Raw genomic sequence first — 24,215 nt, forward strand, 5'->3', positions numbered from 1 at the left:
TCAAATTACCTCAGCTGTATTATTCAGTTTTTACTTGAACTTAGCCCATTTGGAACATGTTGAATGACGTTCATTTAAAAAAAAATAAAAACAGTTATAGTACTGCTTCATCAAGATTAAGATTCTTTATTTGTCAGAATATAGACGCCCACCACACACTGAAACTAACCTTCTGCTTTTAACCTATCACTAGAACATGCAGGAGCACACCACACACGGCAGACTAGGAGACAGTGGGCTTCTCATATCAAGCTCCCGGGGAGCAAATGGGGGTTTAAGTGCCTTGCTCAAGGGCATATCAGCCAACAGCGTTTTCTGCCAGTCCAGGGTATCGAACCAGTGACCCCTCAGGCACAGGCCGACTCTCCAGCCTTCTAGGTCACAGCTGCCCCCTCATGTTAGCTTTTCAGTAAGAGTAAATGCTATTTCAGCAAAATGTGCATTAAATGATTACAAGAAAGGGGTCCTGCAGCCACTGTCACATCTGTGAAAGCATCCAATTTCAAGACTTGATGGGTACCAAGAACATAAACTGTTTTATTTAGTGTAAAAGTTCAAGTCAGAGTGAAGTGAGCAGAAAAAAAATTGATAACTCATGACACAGACCTGGTTAAAATTCAAAGCCCTGAAGATCATGTCAGTCAGCACTTTACAAACTGACAAAACCTGGTTTCAGGGTACAATTGTATTCCAACCACTTTGTACGCAAGGTTAGAAAAGTGTGTACAAATTACACATCCTACTTTCTCAGAGAACCTCCTCCACATGTTTGTTTGTTCTCTCAGCTGCTGAGGCTACCGGCTCGACTGTCAGATGGAAAAAAAAGAATTGCATTTCTATCGACAGCCGGGCTTTTCTTGTGGCCAGGCAGCTCGCGCACAATCAATAATTGAACATGACGATGGTGTTTGTGCACTGAGCAAAACTGAACAGTCGTATTTATGAATTGTTGATGTATTAGAGAAGCTGCCAATACTGTGTTTTGGTGTTTTTGTCTGTCAACAGGCACTAAAACTGTAAAACAATGTTACAAAGTCAGGATCTCATTGGAAATGTCGTACGAGGACAGATGGTTTACAATGAATTTATGAAAGGGATACAGTTAAAAGAGTTTTCACTAAATACTACAAGTAAAAGCACTAATCCCACACTGTGAAAATACTCCACAACAGCAAGAGGTTTTGAGTATTCTAATCAAAATGTGCTTTAAAACTGAATTCTAAATCTAGTCATTGTGCAGTAAAACAATCCTTATCAGCATTTTACTATTCATTATTCATTTGTGCATGGTGACTTTGGCTTCTTACTCCTCAAGCTTATATGTTGCTGGAAAGTTTTGTCTACACCAAAGCATCATATTCTATTGTTCTAATGTTCTGTTTTCTCTCCAGTTGCCAGTGTCCCTGGAGTGCATGACCATGGGCCATCTGTTCTTGGGCCACACCTCTTAAGGGTGTGGCTTAAGTTTAGAAAAGGGCTGCCTCAGAAAGTGTGCTCTCACACTCTCTGATTGAGCAGCCTTCTGACTTCATGGAAAACACAATGGTATTGTTTGATCACACACACTGACCTCACTCACCCAAACATTCATTACATTACTGATATCTGCCATCTACATGCTGCATTTTTAGCTGCATTTAGTTAAAGTTATTTTCTTTGTTTTAGGGAAATAGGTTTATTGTCTTTGTAACATTCATTGAGCCAGGTTTGTGACACTATAAAATCATAAGTTTAAGAAATACAGCCTCCATTTTAGCTTGTGATACACATTTGTGATGCGTTTTCTGAGTGATCCAAGAGTGTTTGAAACAATTGAACTTAAAGCTGCAGTGCTTAATGGTTTTGAGATAGCTGATAGTACCTCTTAGCATTTTGTAATTCAAGTGGTCTCAACAAAAACAGAAATTGTACACAGTGGACTGTCATCAGGACGTAGAAAATCATCCCTGTATTGCTTGGCTACATGGATGTAGCCAGGTGCCATGTGGCGGCTCGTCAATAGAGAACGCTAGGGCGCCGCCCCACCTGTCTCACATGAAGAAGAAGGCGATAAGAATCACGTAAAATAATTTTACAAAAACATTAACATTTAAATAAACAAGCTATACATGATACAACCCGTGAGTACCAATCTGCATTCAAGTGCAATTTAAAAATGTTTTCAGTCTTTTAGTGAACAGTCAAGTCACATGCTTCCTGTTTGAGGCACAAAAGTCTGTGCCCAAGGCTCTTCATTTACCGTGATATACTCTCGTTATAAATGATACGGTATAGTATAAAAGTATAAAAAGTATAGTATGAAAGTTTAAGTCAGAGTGAAGTGAACAGAAAAAAAAATTAGAAAAAAATTTTGGTAACTCATGACACAGGCCTGGTTAAAATTCAAAGTCCTAAAGACTGTGTCAGTCTGCACTTTATTTAACCACAAAAACTAACAAAACATGGTTTCGGGGCACAATTGTATTTCAACCACTTAGTACATGAGGTTAGAACATTTTGAAAAAAATTACAATATTTACCTCAGAGACAATGTAAAGCAGAATAAAATGGAAATACTTAAAGTGCAAGTGCCTCAAATTTGTATTGCAGCATTATCTGAGAGGAGGAATTCCTGCTCTATTACTTTTCCTGAGGTTTCTTCCATTTTGTCACTGTTAAAAGTATTTTTTGACTTTCTTTATTCAAACTGAGGGTCTAAGGATACAAATACTGTGCAGACTATGAATCCCCTTAAGGAAAATTCATGACGTGTATTTCTAGCTATATAGTTAAAACTGACTTAAATTGATTTGTTCTTGTCTAGGAAATTACAGAAAACCATTGAACCCATTGTTGCCCAAATGTCTAATTTCATATCCTACTGGGAAAAAGGGGCATATAAGGCTGAACAGAGGTGACATAGCCGTAAGTCACTGAATTTCCTAACCACTTCTCCCATTCAGTCTGTCTTTTGAAACACAGTGACCCAGATCCCCAAAATCCCACTTGCCTTTTTGTTTGTCCTCTAATTGGCTCTGTGAATGTAGCTGCAAGGCAACACGCTCTGCCTCAATTTCACTGTTATTCTTCCTTGTCGTATCCCATAAGAGTGAGCGGACTCATACTCCACTGTTACTATGTGTGAGAAAATATGAATAAAACTACTATATTAAGAAGAAGAAAACCACGACTGACTGAATCTCAGTGTGTTAAAGCTCAACGTGTCAGTCAGAGTCATTTCTCTGCTTTGGCATTACTCTGAATCTGGGTGCGGAAAGCAGTAATTGACAGCTCTACCTCTGCCAACACAAGGGATTTCAACACCAGCGTCAGTATGGTGTTCTGATTTGATCTATTATTCATTTACTGTGTAACTGTAATGTCAGGCAGAATCATCCAAGTACTCCCGAGATGGCAACATTGTTCAGGAAGAACTTTAAAGACTGAAAAAAAAAAAAAAAATAGGATGCCTAAAAACCATACCTTTTTTAATATATCAGTTGTGAATGATGTGTGTATATGCTTGTGGTCATGAAACTTTCCTTAGTAAGAGCCAGGTGAGGTTTGGGTCCATGAGAAACGAAAACCCATTTGTGCAACTCAGCTCTCAGTGGATGCATGAATTCTACACATTTTTCCACTGGAGAGTTAGAAACATCAAAAGAAGTCATCTTGTTAATTCTTCTTGTCCACATTTCATGACTCATAACACTGAAAAGGCAACTCCACCTATGAAATGAACAGCATTTACCTATATTCAAACATGGGTGAATTTCTGCTACTTTGACAGAATATTGTATCATACAGGGCAAACATAGGTGGAGAAACATCCCCATCTGCTGGTTCCACATAGTGAGCTGTATTTTAATGTATTGCATTTGTTTGGATGTGTGACTTTGCTTTGCATAGTTCAGGTAACATGCAGTGCATTGATTAAAAAAACTACCTCCTGGTATCACCCAGAGGTGATGATCCCGATCTGTAATGACTGTTGCCACCACATGGCTGCTCTGATTGCACACAGCAGTTCAGACTTAATTAGTCATACAGTTGAATTTATCACATTTGTTCAATAGGGATGTTTATTATTAAGTAAGTAAGTAAGTAAGTAAGTAAGTAAGTAAGTAAATTTTATTTATAGAGCACTTTTCACAGACAGAGTCACAAAGTGCTTTATCAATTCAAATCAGAATCAAATTAAGTTTACAGAGACCCAACAGAATCCTTCAGGAGCAAACACTTGTGATTGGTGACAGTGGCGAGGAAAAACTTCCCTTTAACGGGCAGAAACCTGGAGCAGACCCAGACTCCTGAGGGATGGCTGTCTGCCTTGACCTGTTGGGGTTAAAGAGAGAGAGAGAGAGTAAAGGAGGAGAAAAGAGAGAGCGATAGAGATATAGAGAGACTGGGGGTGGGGGGGGGGGGGGGGGGGGATGACACATGGAGTATGTTATGATGAATACATAGAGTGTAATCAGTTTGTGGTGGCCCTGGGTCAGGTGGGAGACTAAAAAGCCTTTTTGAACAGGAGGGTTTTGAGGTGTTTCTTAAAGCTCTCTACAGAGTCCATGGACCGTAGATGTAGAGGCAGGTCATTCCATAGACGTGGTGCCACAGCTTTAAAAGACCTGTCACCGCGTGTGCTAAAACAGGTGCGTGGAACCATCAGCAGGTGCTGTCCTGAAGACCTCAAGCTACGAGTCCAGCTATAGGGCTGGATCAGGGAAGCAATGTATGCAGGGGCCTGGCCATGTAGAGCCCGGAAAGTTAGCACCAGAATTTTGAAATGAAGACGATATAGAACAGGGAGCCAGTGGAGAGATTTAAGGATGGGAGTGATGTGGGTTCTCCTGTTTGTGCGGGTCAGAAGCCTGGCAGCAGAGTTCTGGACAAACTGTAGACGGGCCAGCTCCTTCTTGTTTAAGCATGTAAACAGGCTGTTGCAGTAGTCTAAGCGAGAAGACACAAAAGCGTGAACGATCATCTCGAGCTCATTTATGGACACCATAGATCTGAGTTTGGAGATGTTGCGTAGTTGGAAGGAACAGTTTTTGACTAGGTGTTTGGAGTAGAATTCTAAAGACATGTCCTAGTCAAAGATGACACCCAGATTCCTCAGTTTGGTCTTTACCGAGGAACTCAGGTCTCCAAGGTGATGTTTGATCCCTGGGATTGCACTATCCGGGGCAATGATGAGGGTCTCTGTTTTGCTGGAGTTCAGCTGGAGGCTGTTATCATTTAGCCACTGCTTCAGCTCTGACAAGCAGTTGATCAAGGAACTCAGTTTGTGGGGCTCAGAGGAGTTAAAGGAGCAGTATATCTAGATGTCATCCGCAAATAGATGATAGGAGACATCACTGTACTGTCGGGTAATGTGGCCAAGTGGGAGGACAGAGTAAGAATAGCACTGGTCCCAGGACAGAGCCTTGGGGCACACCACACAGTAGATCCGCTGAGTCAGATTGGAAGTTGTTTATTGACACAGTGAAGCTTCTGCCGGTCAGGTAAGAGGAGAACCAGCCTAGCACAGGACCTGACATCCCTACCAGGTCCCTCAGTCTCTCAATCATTATGGTATGGTCCACTGTGTCAAAGGCCGAGGAGAGATCTAGCAGGACCAAGACCGTGGATTTCCCGGAGTCAGCCGCCATCAGGATGTCACTAGACACTTTTAATAGTGCGGTTTCTGTTGAGTGGCGTTGTCTAAACCCAGACTGAAAAGTGTCATAGATCTGGTGTGTCTCCAGAAAAGCTGTAAGTTGTTTAGACACTGCCTTCTCAAGGATTTTGGCCAATAGGGGGAGCTTTGAAGACATTAAGACATGTTCTTTAAAAAATCCAGTGCTTCCAACTACAAAATACAGTTACATTATGTTTAATTTTAATATTAATTATAGTTGTTAATGTTTTTCCTTTCTATTTTGATTTTGTTTAGTAGTAAATGTGTCTGTATGTATGATGTATCTATTATTCACAGCAGATAACAGTCATTTACAACTGTGTTTCCAAACTAGGATTGGAACCCAAAATGGGTCAAAAGGCTGTAAATGGTCAGTACTTGTATTCTGCTTTTCCACAATTTTATGGTGGCCAAAGCGCTTTACAAATATTCACCCATTCACAACCACACTCGTACACCAGTAGGAGGCTGCCACCATGGTTCAGTGTCTTGCCCAATATGTGGTCAGTGGGAGGTAGGATTTGAACTGCCAATACCTTCAGTAATTGGACGACCCACTCAACCAACTGAGGGTACGTTTACACGGCAACACTCCGCAAAGATTTCTCCTTTGCATTATAAAATCATTCCGCGTTAAGACGAAGCCGCTATGATAACGATCTGCGTTAACATGAGTCCGCGAGAACGGCTGAATACGCTGTAGTGGCCATGCCAGACCGGTAGCTGGCGATGTAGAGCTGTAGTGAAACAGTGGCGGTAAAACACGAGCCACAGCAGCCCTAGCCATTGTGTTTTCCCATATCATATTACAGTAATATACTGTATTTTCCTCTGCCAGTTGGCTACCTATTAAAAATGGAAGAAAAATGTTCTCTCAAAGAGTTTATAATGCTCATGTCAACAAAGCCATGTGAAATGCACAGGAGATGCATCAGTTGTATGATATGTAACAGGACAAAAGTTACAAAAAATAACATAAGATGAATTTGATGACGAACATGACTAAAAAGATGCAATCAAACAAAAACAGTGTAAAACAAAAAAATACATGAAATATGCAAAAAGATGAAGATTGTGATCTAGGCCTGAAAGATTAAAAAAAAAACAAAAACAAAGCAATAAAAATAGAGAGATTGTGTTCTTACTGTTACTACAAATGTATATCTGTGGCAACTGATGGCATATTTTTGCAAGACTGAGCTTCAGCTGAAAAGGTTCGAGAACCCCTGACTTAAACACACAGTAAACTGTCTCTGTTCTGCTTGTGAAGACTCTGACATGAAGCTGTTTTTCTTACCAGATGCCTCTAGCAGCTTTAGACTGGAACAATGGGTGTTGATCTGGATCTACAGCAGACAAGACAGAAAAGGTTGTGGGAAACTTATGCATGTTTTACACTTTGAACACAGAGTTTAAGTTATGTAAATTGAAGCATAAGTTCCTTAATGCTCATATATATATATATATATATATATACACATACATACATACATACATATATATATATATATATATATATATATATATATATATATATATATATATATATATATATATATATATATATATATGTATGTATACAGGGTGGGGAAGCAAAATTTAGAATATTTTGAGGCAGGGATTGAAAGACAGTGTATGACCAATTAGTTTATTGAAAGTCATGAGAATTTATTTGCCACAAGAAAATTTACATGACAGAAAATGTTTTTATTCTATGCATCCTCCTTCTTTCTCAATAACTGCCTTCACACGCTTCCTGAAACTTGCACAAGTGTTCCTCAAATATTCGGGTGACAACTTCTCCCATTCTTCTTTAATAGTATCTTCCAGACTTTCTCGTAATAGTTTTGCTCATAGTCATTCTCTTCTTTACATTATAAACAGTCTTTATAGACACTCCAACTATTTTTGAAATCTCCTTTGGTGTGATGAGTGCATTCAGCAAATCACACACTCTTTGACGTTTGCTTTCCTGATTACTCATATGGGCAAAAGTTTTTGAAAAGGTATGGATAATAGTGTTAGGTATGATTATGACATCAATATATGTTTGGTTTCAAAACAATTGACGTAGTGCCTGCTGAGAAAAAACAACTAAATGTTCATTGTAAATTTTGCTTCCCCACCCTGTTTATTTATTTATATTTATAGCAATTTTCTGAACTATTAGTTGCTTCAAGTGCAATCTTTACAATGGAGTAGATGGTGCTCACCAGGATCTGGAGCATTGGGCTGAAGAGCAGGGAAGTCATTTTGAAAAACAAAAGTGCTGTCATAGTCTGGATTTACCTGATGACAAGGAGACAGGTAGAGAGAGCTATAAGGTCAAAAAGTACATGTAATTATCACAATACAGAGGTGTGATACAGAAAAATACTGTATGTTGTGTGGTTGTTCTCCAAAATCAGCATTAAAACAAAATGATTTGAATGACAAGCACATCTCTTCTTACCTCTCCATTAGCACGTGTGTTCCCAGGACAAAGTGGGTTGTGAGGGTCAAATCTGGGTATGTGTTCCTCAGGAGGTTTTTCGATCTGACCTGCCCAGGGTCTCTTCATACGGTGAGCTGACACTAGAACCCAGCTATCCCTCAGAGGGTTGTACCGGAGGTGCTGGTGGTCTGAGAAGAATAAGGAGTGTTTACTGAGACAGGGCATGCAGTAAAACATTAGCAAATGCCAAAGAAGGCAGAGATTATTACCCATTTATGCAGCTTTTATACTTTGGCTCCAACATGTCTCAGAGGACATTTTTTTTCAAGTTTATATCCCCCTCCTGTGAAAACCACAACCCTTCAAACAGGCTATGCTATTTTTGAATGTTTGCGATAAATAAAGTATGAGGTGATCCTTTATGGGTTGCATTGTTCTTCTTGTGCTGAATACAGTCTTGAATTATCTGGAAGATGCATTGTCCCAAAGCTGAAAAGACGGTTTTCTGAGCTCCTGAAAAGTTGACTTTTCAGAGATACACGGCTGTCAGCAATATTAAGAACATTTAGCTTATGATTTTATAGACAACAAAACCAACAACAGTACAACAGTAAAATCCCATACATACAGTAATATGATTTCAAAATATCATACACAGTAATAAAACATTGATGGGACCATTTTACTGTACAATAACTGCTTTTTACTTGTCATACTTTAAGGACATTTTTTTCTCAAAATTCTTACATGTTTGTAAAAGTTGTAAAGTTTTGATTGCAGAACTTTTACTTTTACTGGGGCAGCTTCAAAATTGGACTTTTTCCACAAATCCACCATAGCTAAAAGTTGTAGCTTCAAGTTTCTCCATGCAACAGATTAGCAGCAAAAGTAAAGCGAAAGGAAGTACCCTACTGGTCACAAGACTTAACAGCTGACTGTGTTGTACTATCAGTGAGACGAACAATCCTAAAAGTCGCATCACTGTGAAACTATCATAGACAAGTCCATAATGGGTATTTAAAATGTTCTGCAAACCCGTCGTGATTTCACATCTCTTAAGAAATATGAAGACTTAAGATAAACCGAAAATACATTTGAAAATCTGTTGAAAGAAGAATTACTCTCATATAAATTGCCCCAGCTCCAGAACAGAAGATATCTAAATGACTGTGTAAACTGTTCATCCTCTATTAGTAACTTAGGCATGAGAACAATCTACTGTCAGTTCTTTATCGGTAATATATGATTGAAATAGCTCCTCCAAAGTGGCTCTGCAGCTCCGTTTACTGTTCGCTGATATAGTCAAAAGAATATACTGACAATATACAACGGTATCTTGGTAAAACGAAAACGTCAGATTTCATATAGATCATATGCATTTAATTTGACGCGTGTTTTAAGCTGGCATTAAGAAGTTAAGTTTGGAGTTACAGGACTTTTTAACTTCAAGTTAACAAAACGTCCTACCTTTTGGATCGAAATCTTCTTTGCTGCTCATGGCGGCCAGCAATGTTTTATATCTTTACCCTCTTTTATTATAAGTCCTTGGAATATTAATACTTTCTTAACCTAATGTGCTATCTAAACAAGAGTAAGGAAGCTGGTTTGTTACTTCTGTACACGATTCCTTTGCCTACTTCCTGTTTTTTGACAGCACGGGACGGGAGCCTCTTTGTGACAAAAAGTGTTCCACAACAAGCATACCTTTCACAAAATAAATATGATTAGTAATATGACTTTGTATTAAAGTACATTTATTCAAAATTCGTTTTTTAAAAATAAATATTTGCTAATATCATTATGGTCATTTTTCTGATAAATCTCAAAATATCCTAATAGGGGTTTCCAGCACATTTTTGGCAACCCCAAATCTGCCCCGCCCACACAGCATCCTCTGTCTCTGAATGGCTGACACCGTCCCCACCTGACCAGGAAGGCGCTATAGGCAGACTCCACGCCTCTTCAGTCGATGGCGTGTTTGCACCGTCTACTTGTTTGTCCACATGTAGCCTAACCTGCTGCCGTGTGTGTGTCTGTCCGTGTAGTTTTAACCATGTCTGTGTTAAAAACCTGTTGCAAACTGTTGGTGTTCGTCTCAGTCGCCGTCCTGACTGTGCAGCTGCTACGACACTGGATAGCTACCAAGCAGTATGTTTTCGACAAAGAAGACATCGCCAAATTGGCTAAACAGTACGCAGGTGAGTTTTGTGAAAGGTGTGTTATGCTAGGTTTAAGTTCTGTTATGTGTGATGTACTTGAAGATTTGATTAATTCAAGTTACATTTCATTCAAATGTCATTCATAGTGCTTCTCCTGGCAGCTCTTCTTTCACCGTAAACATGTCTGCATTTTTAGGACAGGACCATGAGCAGGCCTTCTCCAAAGTGGTGGTGGAGCTCAGGAAGAGGTAAAAAAAAAAAAAAGTTCAGCTTAATCCAGATACTGAAGCTACAACCAGTTTGTTGATCATTTTAGTCGGTTGACACATCTTTATCTTTGAACTGGAATCAGCACACGCATAGCAATTGAAAGGAAGAACAGACATGAACTAACTAAACAATACCCACACTTGGCAGTCTTTGTCATGTAAAGCCAGGGCTTTTTATTGGCGAGTCTGTGCTGATAGGGTCTAATATATTGTAATATTGTAAGCATAGCAATATATTGCATGTTTTTATAAATTTAATTTGGGGACAACTTTGCATCCTACCCTTAGTTCCTGTCTTACTTACATCGGAGTAGACAAATCCCTCTCTCAACTGGTGCAGTCCTTCAGGCATGTTCGTATGTGTATGAGTGGAAGGGCTATCTTTAAGTGCATTTAGGCACATTTTGAGCCTTTTATGTGTGAACTTTAAGTTGTGAGATAAAATGAGATCAGATAATCCTTCATTAGTCCTATGATGGGGACACTTGCAGTGTGACAGCAGTATAGGGATAGTAAGAAATCCATAAACAATACATTAACAGGGGTTTAAGATGACAGTTTATGAGCAATGCTCCTCTTCACTCTATGCAGTTTGGTTTTCAAGCTAATTATTAAGCAGAAACGGCAATAAATCTTACTAGAAAAAGGTACATATTATTTAGATTACTGTCCTCTTGTCAGTGTGTTTTTTCTTGATTTTAAACAGGGCATTTGATATGGTTGACCACCCAATTTTATTGTGCAGGCTACTAAAATTACATTTTTCAGAACAAGCTATTTTTTGGATGAAATCATACTTGTCAAATTAAACTTACTGCGTATCTGTCAGCGGTGTCCAATCCCCTTATCTTCACAGTCAGATTGGAGTTCCTCAAGTTTCCATACTTGGACCCATTTTATTTTCTTTATTACCTCTGCCAAGGAGGTTATGTTTTTGCCAGGGTTTGTTTGTTTGTCTGTCTGTCTGTCTGTCCGTTAGTGTCCAACATAACTCAAAAAGTTATGGACAGATTTTGATGAAATTTTCAGGGTTTGTTGGAAATGGCATAAGGAAGAAATAATTAAATTTTGGTGGTGATCGGGGGTGGGGGGGCCCACGGGGGGGCCCATTTCCAACAAACCCTGAAAATTTCATCAAAATCAGTCCATAACTTTTTGAGTTATGTTGCACACTAACGGACAGACAGACAGACAGACAAACAAACAAACAAACCCTGGCAAAAACATAACCTCCTTGGCGTGGGGGGGGGCCACTGATCAGCCTTGGCGGAGGTCTGCGCTCTCCGAGTGCTTCTAGTATATTAATGATTTGCCAAATATTTGCCAAAACATCAATTCATCACTAAATGGAGACGATGTAGTAATTTTCATAAAAGCAAAGTTTGATTTATAAGTCTCAGGAAAAACTGACATCCGCAATAATATCCGTTGACAAATGGCTCACGAAGTCATGTCTTCTACCAAGTTCCTAAAAAACTGTCTGTATGGTATTTCCAAAGCGCCCAAAAGTGAGGTCAAGTTTAAATATATTACTATAAGGAGAGGAGCTTCAGCTTGTACATGAATTTCAATATCTTGGTGTCACCCTTGACTCAAATTTAACTTAAAAAAAAACATATCAAAAACATATGTAAAACTGTACATTTTAATTTAACAACTTTAGGCAAATCAGATCATTACTGCCAGAGAAGGCTCCAAAAATGTTTCTTCTTTGTATGATCTTTTCTTGCATAGAATATTGTATCACCGCTGCTCAATTAACACCATTAGTGTGTTGGTGCAATCCAGAATATAGTGCTAGATGGAGGGAGTTGGAACCAGCTATAACAGCAGAGTTCCCAATTCAAGCAGCAATAGGGGATAAAGGTTTGATGAATAAGTTAATTGATCAGAGAAATCCCTGGGCTGATTTACCACTTGAGCTGTGGAAGAGGGTAATACCTAAGAATCATTTAAAAGAGGTGATAAAAGTTTTGAGATGGTGTGCATTTGATCCAGATTTCATACCTAAAAATTCAGATGCAAGATTTAAGGGTTGGAAAACTCATGGATTAACAGCATATTGTACATTTTTTGTGTAAAGCGTCAATGAATAATTTTCAAAAGCTAAAGAGACAGTTTGGTTTAAATAAGGATGACTTCTATAGATTTCTACAGGTTTGTCACTATATTGAGCAAAGAAGGAAAGAGATCAAACAAGAGCACTGGATTAACATCTTATTAAAAGTATTTACGGATGCATACACTTCAGGCTCAGGCCAAAAAAACATCTCAAGACTCTACAGGGATTTACAACAAACGAAAAGTATCTCACTGCACGTAACACAGAAAAGGGAGAGTGAAGGAAATCTAGTCCTATATGAAGATGGTTGGGAAGACGTATATGAGATACAATGGAAAACTTCAAATTCAACAATATGGAAAGAGTTTTGCGGGAAAAACCTTATTAGATTTTTCATCACTCCAGCTCAAAAAAGACACTATACCAGTTCAGCTACATGCTGGAGACAGTGTCTCAAGGCAAATCATTTTTACATATTCTGGTCTTGTTCAATATTGTTCCCTTTCTGGCAGGAGGTCTATAAAATTTTGCAAAAAGTATTCCAGACAAACATTCCTTTTGAGTTTGTATCATTATACTTAGAGGTTCTACCATCAGAAAATGTCTCATCTAATGACAAATCTTTATTTCAGATTTTAAGTGCTGCTAGTAGAAAAAAGCCATAACAAGAAAGTGGCTAAAACTAGAAAAACCTACAGTGGAAGAGTGGATTGACATCATTTATGACATTTTTTAAGATGGAAAGAGTTACTTTTGCAATAAGACTACACCAAGGTCTGTATTTGAAAAGATGGGAAAGATGGATTGGGTATGTTACACCAGTTCAACCATCGTTTTTCTAAGGCCATGTCTTATGTCTGTTTCACACCTTTTTCCTTTTTAACCCTTTTGTATCTTTTTTTTTTTTTTTTTAACTATCACAAATGTGCACCCCAGCATTCCTGTTCTAGGGAGTTTAGTTCTTAATTTTGTATTGTATAAATTTCAGCTTATGTTTTGCTGAGGGAGGGCCAGTCATCCTTATTTGTATTGTCTGTGGAGTCACGGGGGTATCACTGTGTGATTGAGTTGTAATTTTCAGATGAATGGATGAGAATGGTGAATTGTTATGTGAATAAACATGTGAACCATGGAAAATCCTAATAAAAGAATTGGGAAAAAAAAAAAAGAATATTGTATCACCAACTGGTCACTGGCAAACTTGACTATGCTAAAACCAATAGAATCTCTCTTCAAAACGCTGTAAAAGTTGGCCTATTGGATAGGAAATCCTTTTCCTTCCATCTTTGTCCTGTACTCCAAAATACAATATTCTAAGTTTTGAAAATTTTCGGAAATTTAAATTGGTTTGCTCTGTCTATAAGATCTTGCATGTACTTGCTCCACCACCTTTGGGGGAGTTCATTATGTTCAAATCTAGCACCAGTGGGAGAGTAACCAGAACCTCCACAAGAGGTGACTGTGCAGTACCACTTAGACACACAGCCTTCAGTAAACAGGTGTTATCAGTTAAAGGTACTGAGGTTTGGAATGAGATTCAGCTCCAATAAGAGACTACCGCATTTAACACTTTTAAAGACAATCTAAAAAAGTGGCTAAGAAACCAGATCTGTTGACAGTTATGTTATGCTTTTCTGTGTCTTCTCAGTGTTCTTTGTTACTGTCATTATTGTGTGCCAGTTGTTCAGTTCCTTTATTGTAGTGTTAATTTTTAAAATTTTTTGTATTTGTTATTTGCAATTTTTGCAATTACAATGTTATTTCTTCTGACCTGCCAGGGACTGCAGATGGAAATTAGCCTTAGGCTTGTTCTGTCATATTTACGTTCACATGTACATAAATATGCACTGTCCCTTTAAGTAAATAAATAAATAAAATAAATAGCATATATGGTACATAAAATCAATCATATGTTGGTAATTACACATATCTAGTTGGTGCCCTAGTGCGAACATCTTGAGAATCACTGATCATTTTCTCTTAGTGTTTAAATAACCCTGATCAAGTGTAAAACTGATCTGAAGAGTGTGGATGAAATTTCAGTGAGAGAATAAGATTTGCTTATTAATTATGCAAGAAAAAAATACAGGAAAATTACAGAGATTTGCAGTCATTCAAGATGAAAGGATGTCTTTCCAGTGTTAGTGGGCAGAGTTCAACCTTGTAACAAAAATAAGAATAATTCTGACTTTTTACACACAGTTCCCTGTTCCATATCTACGTAGTGTCATCCCAACATAACAAATTGTTTTTTAGTCAATTTAAAATGGTAAGCTAAGCTAACATGACCATAAACTCTACAATTGAATAAACTTATATTACAGAACCATGGTTATATGATGATGACAATGATGATACCACAATTTGACTCTGGACTGAAATTGCATTGTTTTGGTACTAGGTACCCGGGCCACATCCTGCCAGATGAAGACCTTCAGTGGATCTTCGTGAATGCAGGAGGCTGGATGGGCTCAATGTGCCTCCTGCATGCTTCACTCACAGAGTACCTGCTGCTGTTTGGAACTGCAGTGGACACCAGCGGACACTCAGGTGAGGGAGGAGGGACATAAACTCTGTCTGGGGATGTTTTTTCTGTGATTGGTCTTTTCTTGAGATGTTGTTCTTCAGTTGTCCATGAATAAATAAACGAAGTGGCTACTGACACAGTACTGTGGCACGAAATATCAGTTTGTCTATTACCACAGAGCCAGTCAGCGCCCTCGTTATATCACGTTTTGACTGGTGACTTGTTACATCCCAAAAAGTACCACAGTACAAGATAGCAAAAAGGTCAGACCTTGAAACAGCGGATATTTAGCTCACTCGGTAATAGGGATGTAACGATTACCGGTATAATGATAAACCGCGGTAAAATTTCCAACGGTTAGTATTACCGTTTAAATTCTAATTATTATGATAACCATGTTCGATTACAGCACCTAGAAAACTCATGGTACTATTCATTTCCTGAAGAGGAAGCGGCACACCAGGCGTGTGAGCACTGTTTGTAATGTTTGGCCTCTGAAAACATGGCGGAAGGCACTTGCATGGACAGAGCTCCAGAGATTCGGGGATAGCAGCTCCTGCACAGACCTGGTCCGTCCGACTGTGGGTCCGTCAGAGCGTGCAAGCGCACAGGCCCGGTCCGTCAGAGCCCGTGCGCACGGACCCGGTCTGTCCGACTGAGGGTCAGTCCGAACAAGCACGCGCATGGATTCGGTCCGTCCTAGCAAGCGAGCGCACAGACCCGGTCCGCGCTAGTGTTAACCCCTCCCCGGCCCCCAATTCAGAATCTCACCCAACACTGAAACAGTCTGAATATAGATACTCAGGACAAACTCCTGTCAGTTCAAATGAGCCCAAATGAGTGAACTTCAACTGTACAAAGACACTTGATTTGTGTAAAAACCAAACGAGAGGAGGTTTTATGAACTGAAGGAAAATTCAACAGTAAATCCAGTGACTGACCTCCAGAGGAACTGGACCAGAGGACACTGACCAGGACTGAACCACTGACCAGTCTGGATCACATCAGCCTAACATGTTTTAAAATCCTCATTCTTTCAGAATATTTACATTTGTTCATTAAATAGTTCAGGAAAATATGACTGTTTTTCACTTTCTGTTTGTGTGTAAAACAGTGTATATGTGTGACACTGAATGATTTGATCTGAAAATGTTGAAACAAACTCCACTCTGACCGGTCCAACTACTTTTTTTCACACTCAAAAACACCTCAGGAATCAATAGGAGAATTGATAAGGAATTGGATTGATAAGCAGAACTGATAATGGCATTGATATTGATCAAATCCTATCAGTTCCACCACTGGTGCAGATATCTCTTGTGTCCATAAGGTGCCAACTTTAATGCACATTTGTATGTTTGATGTTTACATATTATTACTTGAATGTTTCTGCAACAGAAAGTACATTGTGCATGTTACTTTATTAGTTTTTTTTTTCAAAATACAACTTGGTTATATTATTTCAGTGTGTGTATAAGTACTTTTTGAACATTTTGAACACATTTCAACAATACTGTGATAGTAATGATAACCATGATAATTTTGGTCACAATAACCGTGATATGAAATTTTCATATCGTTACATCCCTGCTTGGTAACGTATTGGACTGTAATGTGGAAGACTTGTGTTCAATTCCCGGGCGAAGTAGAATTTTAAAAAAATTTTGGAAGATTGTCATATGGGGGGTGGGAGCGGGGCAGGGGCACAGTGCTTAAGGGTGCCGGTAGGTAAATCCAACATTGATATAAATCAGCCACTGGGACAACGTTCAGAGTGCAGAATTCGAACCACAGCACTCAATACACTGAACTGACACAGAACTGAGAAGTCACACAACACACTGCCTCATCTAACATGTAGCTCTGCCCACCCTCACCAGCTTCACTGACAGCAAAGAACACCATAAAACAACAGAGTATTTAGAACATTAATTCCTTTTCTGTACTATATACTATCACTAATTTGTCATTTCTTACATGAATTGCCACAGTACTGTGATAGCAAAATGCACAAAAGAATGTACTGAAGTATACGCCATATATCACCACAGTTCTGTGGCAACAAGAGGCTGATGAGTTCATGTAACAGTATCCATGATTGGCTATGTGGCAATAGAAAAACCAATATCTTGTGCCACAGTACTGTGGCAGTAGCCATTGCCATAAATAAATGCATATTTGAGTTGAGGTCTGCACCACTAAACGTTACAGGTAATTATTCCTGCTTAATTAATTGCTTAATTTTACTGTATAAACACATAATTTTAATATTTTTGTCCATTAATTTATGTATATTTCTTTTAATTATCCTTTTGATAATGCATTTGTGTAGCATATATTGTAAAATTGCTGTTCTGTGTTGAGAGAGAGAGAGTGTTGTTTTATTTTATTTTATAGTTTGTTTGTTTTTCCCTGCTACTTTTTATTATATGTGAATGGAGCACATAACACTTTCCCCCTGAGAGTAATGGAGTATTCTGCTACTTATTTCTGTATCTCTCAGGTCGTTACTGGGCTGAAATTTCAGACACAATCATCTCTGGTACCTTCAGACAATGGAAGGAAGGGACTACAAAGAGTGAAATCTACTATCCAGGTATTCTGCATCGTATGTAATGTTTTAAAGCCATTGTTTAATGTGGTGAGTGTATTTTTTTTGTCTTAGGGAGAATCAACAGGGAAAATTGTTCCAGGTTTCCATGGTGACCCTTAAAAAATCCAATCATCTGAAGCCTAAAAAATTTATTGGATTATGATGCCAACACTACTTGTATAGGGTTGCATTAAATTCTTTCTCACTTGAATGTGTTTTGGTGAAAAGTTTGAGTTGTAGGTCTATATGCTGTCGCTAATCTACAGACCAGAACCACTTTGGAACCTGTAAAAGGTAAAACCAGAAACAAATTAAAATCAAACTTCCCATCGAGCAGAATGTTTTGATATTCCAAAGTTCATCCAAAAACAAGAAAGGGTTGTAGTCACATAATATTTTTAGATATTTATTACAAGTTTCTAAGTTCTCTGTTGATTTTTCATTCCTCATTCCAAAACAAAAACATTTCTTTGAGCTCTACCAGAATAAGGGTGGATATTTCTGTCATGCTGTGGAAGCAGTGGTAGTTTCTTATCATTCTCTTTCTGTTCAAGATCTGTGTGTAATAATTTGAAAGACTCCCTCTCTACGCAGAACAACAACAGCCTCCAAGCTCCACAAAAGCAGTTTGAAAACATCAAGTTTTGACAGTTTTGCCATGTTGCACTTCCTCATTTGCACATGTTCCATGAAATAAAGTTTCTCAGCACTGGTTTGCAAATGCACTGTTGGAGCTTCTTGTGTTGAGCACTGTCCAAGAACAATACAAACAACCCACGTAACTTTCACCCTTATTCAGGAATAACAGAGCGTACCTGTACTGGTCATGCTTACAACAGTAATTGTATATTACTTAAAAGCATCAGAAGCACACATTCACTTAAAAAAAAATCCACACAAATCAGTTCCTTTAGAAAAAACTCTCTCTCGTTTACAGAGCGGGATGTCAGTGTGGGGTTTTTTTTTTTTTGTTTGTTTGTTTGTTTTTTTACAGTCACACTAAAATAAATCACTGCATTTGAATGGGGTCTGAAAAAAACAATGAACCTGAGTTAGGGCCAGACCAGTTACCATCATTTCTCACACTGTCATTGACATGACTCTGAAAATGTTTTTGCAATGACAAAACATGTTTGTTTTACTGTGAGTTGTAGGCTCCTAAGTGGAGCATAAGGTTACAAACTAAGCCAAAGTTAAGGGGGAAAAAAATAACTCTGAGTGTCTCTTTTGGGTCATTTTTCTGGCCCCAATCCCAGATAAAGGAGGAGGGTTAGACATAGATCTAGCAACTCTACCCCATGCAACAGACTTTTAATTTGATATTGTAACATTTAACATTACAGGGAAAAAAAATGATATATATAATGTGGGTCTAAACAAAGCATTAGTTATAAAGTTATTTTAAGAAGTAATGTGATGTGTAGTGTATGCTTAATACTTGTGTGTTTGCTTATAATAGGATGTAATTAGACATTTTTCATTTAGTAGTAGCCTAGTTAGAACAGGGTGTGGGGGAAGAATCAGTTTGGTTTTTTTTTTATCTAAATGCATGGTTTTTCAGTTCCTGCATATTTTCGCAACTTCGCACATTTTTTGCAAATTCACGAAATTTCACCACATAAAATCACAAAAAACCTGTGTATTCCATCACATAATCAAGAATATTTGCCCGCATAATCAAAGATTTTTGCCCGCATTTTTCTAGAGGAACTGATAAATGCACCACACTGGACCTTTTTATGGCGTGAATTTCACGCGGGGCAAAACCTATGGGAGCAGCCATTGCCGGACAAAAGTGTCATACCATCGTTGATTCCAGGTGATCGAATGTGAGTAAACAAGCAGCAGTCAGTGAGCAAGATTGTGTAGAAAGCATGTGTTCAAGAAGCAAACTATGGTTAGCTAAATGTTGGGCTAGAAAAACGTTAATGATGAAGCAGCATATAATTTATCACTACATGGTCACAACTACAATTTGAATGACAAAGAATGAATCAAAATGATTTATGGTTTTGTTTTTAGCATTTCTAACCCTTGTAAAAGAGATCTCGATCTCAATGGGACTTTATCAGGTTAAATAATGGTTAAATAAACAAATATATATATATATTTTTTTTTTTACAGCGGGTAGGTCTCACTCACTGTTCTGTGTTTTGTCCCCCATTACACTGGCAGCTGGGGGTGCACTGAGCATGCTCAGATGTCTATGGAAAGTGCAAGGTCTATTCTCTCAGCATGTTTTGATTTTTTTTTTTTTTTTTTTTTTTTTATTGATCAAACGGTTGAATTTTTATGAATATTTAAAATGAATCATACATTCAGAACGTTTATCACAGACATGTCAGGCGCTAAAGGGTTAATCACCAAAGAAGATTCAACATTTTTCTATATTTACATCAAGGACATCACACAAGCCTGCTCTCCCCTTTTAACAGTAACAATTAGATCTTCAATTACATTTCTTACTATCTTAACCCATAAAGACCCAGTGCTACTTTTGTGGCAGTTCCCAAATAATTTTTTTTCTATATTTGACCTTTAAGTGATTCATCACTGTTTATTATAATGTTATCTTCTTTAGTTTGAGTTTTTTCAGTGTAAATCATGTATTTTTCCTATATTTAATTCACCAATCATGTAGATGTTAGTAAATTCAAATGTTATTTTTATCAGAAACAGAAAACTGAACAAATAGTGTCTTTTTCAGTAAAATCTATCATTGACTGAACATATACCAAGTGTTTCCATCCCCTGTCATTGATCAAACTATATGGGTTTTACTGGTGAATCAATGTTGTAGAAGATGATGGTATTTCCACATTCACTACAGAGCCTTGAACGTCCAAATGGGTCATATCTGATGACCATGAAAAGCAGACAAACTGTATTTACACCAGTTACTTACTTTTATTGATATGATCTGTTTGGGCCTTTATGGGTTAACTTGTATAAACCCTGTGTTTGGAAAAGAGCTTTTTCATTATTCCTCATTTTCCTCCAGGTGACTTTATTGTACACGGCATCGGCGAGGCCACGTCAGTGCAGTGGAGCGCTGGGACATGGATGGTGGAGTACGGTCGAGGCATCATCCCCTCCACGCTGGGATTCGCTCTGGCAGACACTCTGTTCAGCACTCAGGACTTTGTAACAATGTTCTACATTATACGCGTCTATGCCAAGGCTCTGCTGCTCGAAGCTGGAACATTACTCACAGAGGCAGGTGTTTTCTGAGGCACCAACAAGGCTCACATGATGAACGGTAACATTTCACCTCTGACAGGTAACATCTAGTGAGAGGGAAAGCCTGTGCCAGGTGATTCCAACTTCAGAGGATTTGCCTGAAATTGTAGACAATCTAAATTTACACTAGTGCAGTCGATCCCATCGACGGTAAACTTAATGTCTTACCACTTATAAAACAAATATGTTTCACTTGAGCAACTTGCAGTCTCTCTAGGGGGGGGTTCCACTGATGATTCGTGATTTCTGTAAAAGCTGCACTACTCTCTAACCCATAGTCAGTCATCTAGAGTGACTTACTGATCAGTGTCTCCACAATAAGCATTCCCACGGAAGCTCTCAAACTGCCTGAAAGTTGTCGATGAGGTCTTGAGTGCCCATATGAATGACCATCTGTATTTTTTAAGGACTTCAGTAAATGCTACACAAAACTCAAGCTGTGATAATAAACTAGCTGTCTATCATTGCACCTTTAAGATTAAACAAATTAAGATAATTGCAATAATTTGATTCCTATGGCTTTAAGATAAATTTAATGCACAAAGCCATTGGTTCCTACATCCATGTTTCATGTTTTGGGAAAAAAAGCAGAAAAAGGTCCAGAAATTGTTTCCACAGCCCCAGTAATCCATTGTATTTGAGCTTGACATTTTGCAAATTTACACACATTCACAACAAATGTTTCATGAGTCATTTTTATAATATTTCAGATTATAACAGGACAACCTCACTTAGCTGCATTTATGTTTTCTTAAAAAGGTAATGTAAAACATAGCTGCATTTGTTTGTACTCTTCTTTTTCCAAACTGTTAAATGCAACTTCATCCAAATACTGCATGTAGAGCATTTTAGAAATATTTTACGAAATGTAGTAGATTTGTTAGACTATTTTTGGATATCTAGTAGTGATTATAAGATTATATTGGACTCTGATCATTTGACACTACTTGACTTTAGTCTCTATACCATGTCTGGAATTTGCACTAGCCCCAAAGGGCCAAAACCAACATTCACAGGCCTCATACTCTACGTTTCCAAAGGTTCTGGTTAAAAATTCTGAACACATACTGCAGAAAACGTTTTAAACATGTAATTGCCTTTGGTTTGTCAGCTCAAATGAACAATAAAACCACTGCTGCTGCAGTTCTCATCTGCCAGTTTGTATCTCTTACAGCTAAACAGCCTTAATTTGAGACAGATGCAAGAACACATTAAGGACTGTGTAATCTCACTGCAGGATGACAAAGATACTGTAACTACCCTAAATTGACATTCAGTGGCTGACAAAGTGTACATCAGCATCAGTAGCAGTGACAGATGGGCACAACAATTACTCTACCTTGAATGTTTATCTGTGGATGTGCAATTTACTGTAAGGTGAAGATGGAAACTGACAGAAAAATAAATGTTTTTGATGGAAAATTACAGCAATCTACTGCATGTTTTTCAAAACTGATACAGTCTGATGCAGTCAGGTCCATATACACACACACATATATATATATACACATACATACATATACAGGGTGGGGAAGCAAAATTTACAATATTTTGAGGCAGGGATTGAAAGACAGTGTATGACCAATTAGTTTATTGAAAGTCATGAGAATTTATTTGCCACAAGAAAATTGACATAATAGAAAATGTTTTTATTCTGTGTCCTCCTTCTTTCTCAATAACTGCCTTCACACGCTTCCTGAAACTTGTGCAAGTGTTCCTCAAATATTCGGGTGACAACTTCTCCCATTCTTCTTTAATAGTATCTTCCAGACTTTCTCATAATAGTTTTGCTCATAGTCATCCTCTTCTTTACATTATAAACAGTCTTTATGGACACTCCAACTATTTTTGAAATCTCCTTTGGTGTGACGAGTGCATTCAGCAAATCACACACTCTTTGACGTTTGCTTTCCTGATTACTCATATGGGCAAAATTTTCTGAAAAGGTATGGATAATAGTGTTAGGTATGATTATGACATCAATATATGTTTGGTTTCAAAACAACTGATGTAGTGCCTGCTGAGAAAAAAACAACTAAATGTTCATTGTAAATTTTGCTTCCGCACCCTGTGTGTGTGTGTGTGTGTATGTATATGTGTGTGTATGTATATGTGTGTGTATATATATATATATATATATATATATATATATATATATATATATATATAATAAAAGTGAGGGAGAATGTGCCTTTTTCAGCAAAGATATCAATAACTGAACCTATACCAAGTGTCTCCATCCACTGTCATTGATGAAACTCCATGGGTTTTACTGGTGAATCAGTGCTGTAGATGATGGTGTTTTTGTGGTGACTACCAAATTAATTTTATTCTCTATTTAACCTATCTTGAGTGATTTATCACCAATTCTTATGATAATCTCCTCTGTATTTTGCTTTTTTTTTCAGTGAAAATCAGGTATTTTCCTATATTTAATTCACTGATCATGTAAAAATTCATTACAGTTCAGAATAAAGTTGAAGTTTATTATATTAGAAACAGGAAACTGAAGAAAGTTTTTTTTTTATTTTTTCAGCAAAGCTATATCATTAATTGAACATAAACCAAGTGTCTCCATCCACTGTCATTTATCAAACTACATGGGTTTTATTGGTGGATCAATGTTATAGAGGATGACGGTGTTTCCACGTTCACCACAGACCTTTTGAACATTCAAATGGGTCATATCTGATGACCATGAAAAGATGACAACCTGTATTTTACACCAATTATATACATGTATTGATAGGATCAGTGGATGAACAGGTATTAAACATTTTAGATCAGTAGGTGATTTTGATCGCTGGTGGATGTTTGGGTCTCTATGGGTTAAATTCAGGAATTTTAACATAAATATTGCATTAACCATTTATAGTGAATTTCCCCTTAGGGATCAATAAAGTTAAACTGTATTTATATTTAGGAATTGCAAGTATTTTAGATAAAGTCCCTCCATTATCAGAGGCTCAAATGTAATTGGACAATTGACTGATAAGCAGCTTTGTGTCCAGATGGGGTCTTTTCTCTACTTATTCCTTGCCAAATGAAGCAGATAAGATGGAGCTGATTCCATTCCATTCCATTATCCACCGCTTTATCCGGGGCCGGGTCGCGGGGGTAACAGTCTAAGCAGGGACGCCCAGACTTCCCTCTCCCCAGACACTTCCTCCAGCTCTTCCGGGGGGACCCCGAGGCGTTCCCAGGCCAGCCAAGAGACGTAGTCTCTCCAGCGTGTCCTGGGTCTTCCCCGAGGTCTCCTCCCGGTGGGACAT

General features: G+C 38.0%; 2 protein-coding genes across 3 annotated transcripts in view; one reads left to right on the top strand and one right to left on the bottom strand.

Moving 5' to 3' along the window:
- Positions 1 to 9,720, bottom strand: part of galt (galactose-1-phosphate uridylyltransferase) — a 56,397-nt gene extending 46,677 nt beyond the window's left edge. For both annotated transcript variants that reach the window (XM_030148808.1, XM_030148810.1), the window contains exons 1-4: positions 9,561 to 9,720; positions 8,112 to 8,281; positions 7,873 to 7,948; positions 6,957 to 7,005 (exon numbers count right to left, since the gene is read on the bottom strand). In XM_030148808.1, coding sequence (XP_030004668.1) covers positions 6,957 to 7,005; positions 7,873 to 7,948; positions 8,112 to 8,281; positions 9,561 to 9,591 — 326 coding nt within the window. In that variant the 5' untranslated portion in view covers positions 9,592 to 9,720. The remainder of the gene's footprint in view (positions 1 to 6,956; positions 7,006 to 7,872; positions 7,949 to 8,111; positions 8,282 to 9,560) is intronic.
- A 314-nt stretch (positions 9,721 to 10,034) lies between these two features.
- sigmar1 (sigma non-opioid intracellular receptor 1) lies at positions 10,035 to 22,368 on the top strand. The gene is made up of 5 exons (XM_030148812.1): positions 10,035 to 10,291; positions 10,449 to 10,500; positions 14,985 to 15,133; positions 17,614 to 17,706; positions 20,705 to 22,368. Exons 1-5 carry the CDS (start codon positions 10,147 to 10,149, stop codon positions 20,932 to 20,934), a joined length of 669 nt encoding a protein of 222 aa, XP_030004672.1. The 5' UTR covers positions 10,035 to 10,146; the 3' UTR covers positions 20,935 to 22,368.
- Positions 22,369 to 24,215: the final 1,847 nt, after the last annotated feature.

Source organism: Sphaeramia orbicularis, chromosome 12 (assembly GCF_902148855.1).
Source record: "Sphaeramia orbicularis chromosome 12, fSphaOr1.1, whole genome shotgun sequence".
Lineage (NCBI taxonomy): Eukaryota > Metazoa > Chordata > Actinopteri > Kurtiformes > Apogonidae > Sphaeramia > Sphaeramia orbicularis.

What these genes read in the sequence shown, in the direction of transcription:
- sigmar1 (XM_030148812.1), top strand. Translation starts at nt 10,147, where the DNA reads ATGTCTGTGTTAAAAACCTGTTGCAAACTGTTGGTGTTCGTCTCAGTC. An exon ending in GTGGTGGAGCTCAGGAAGAG is followed by an intron (nt 10,501 to 14,984) that starts GTAAAAAAAAAA and finishes TTTTGGTACTAG; the next exon opens with GTACCCGGGCCACATCCTGC. An exon ending in GAGTGAAATCTACTATCCAG is followed by an intron (nt 17,707 to 20,704) that starts GTATTCTGCATC and finishes ATTTTCCTCCAG; the next exon opens with GTGACTTTATTGTACACGGC.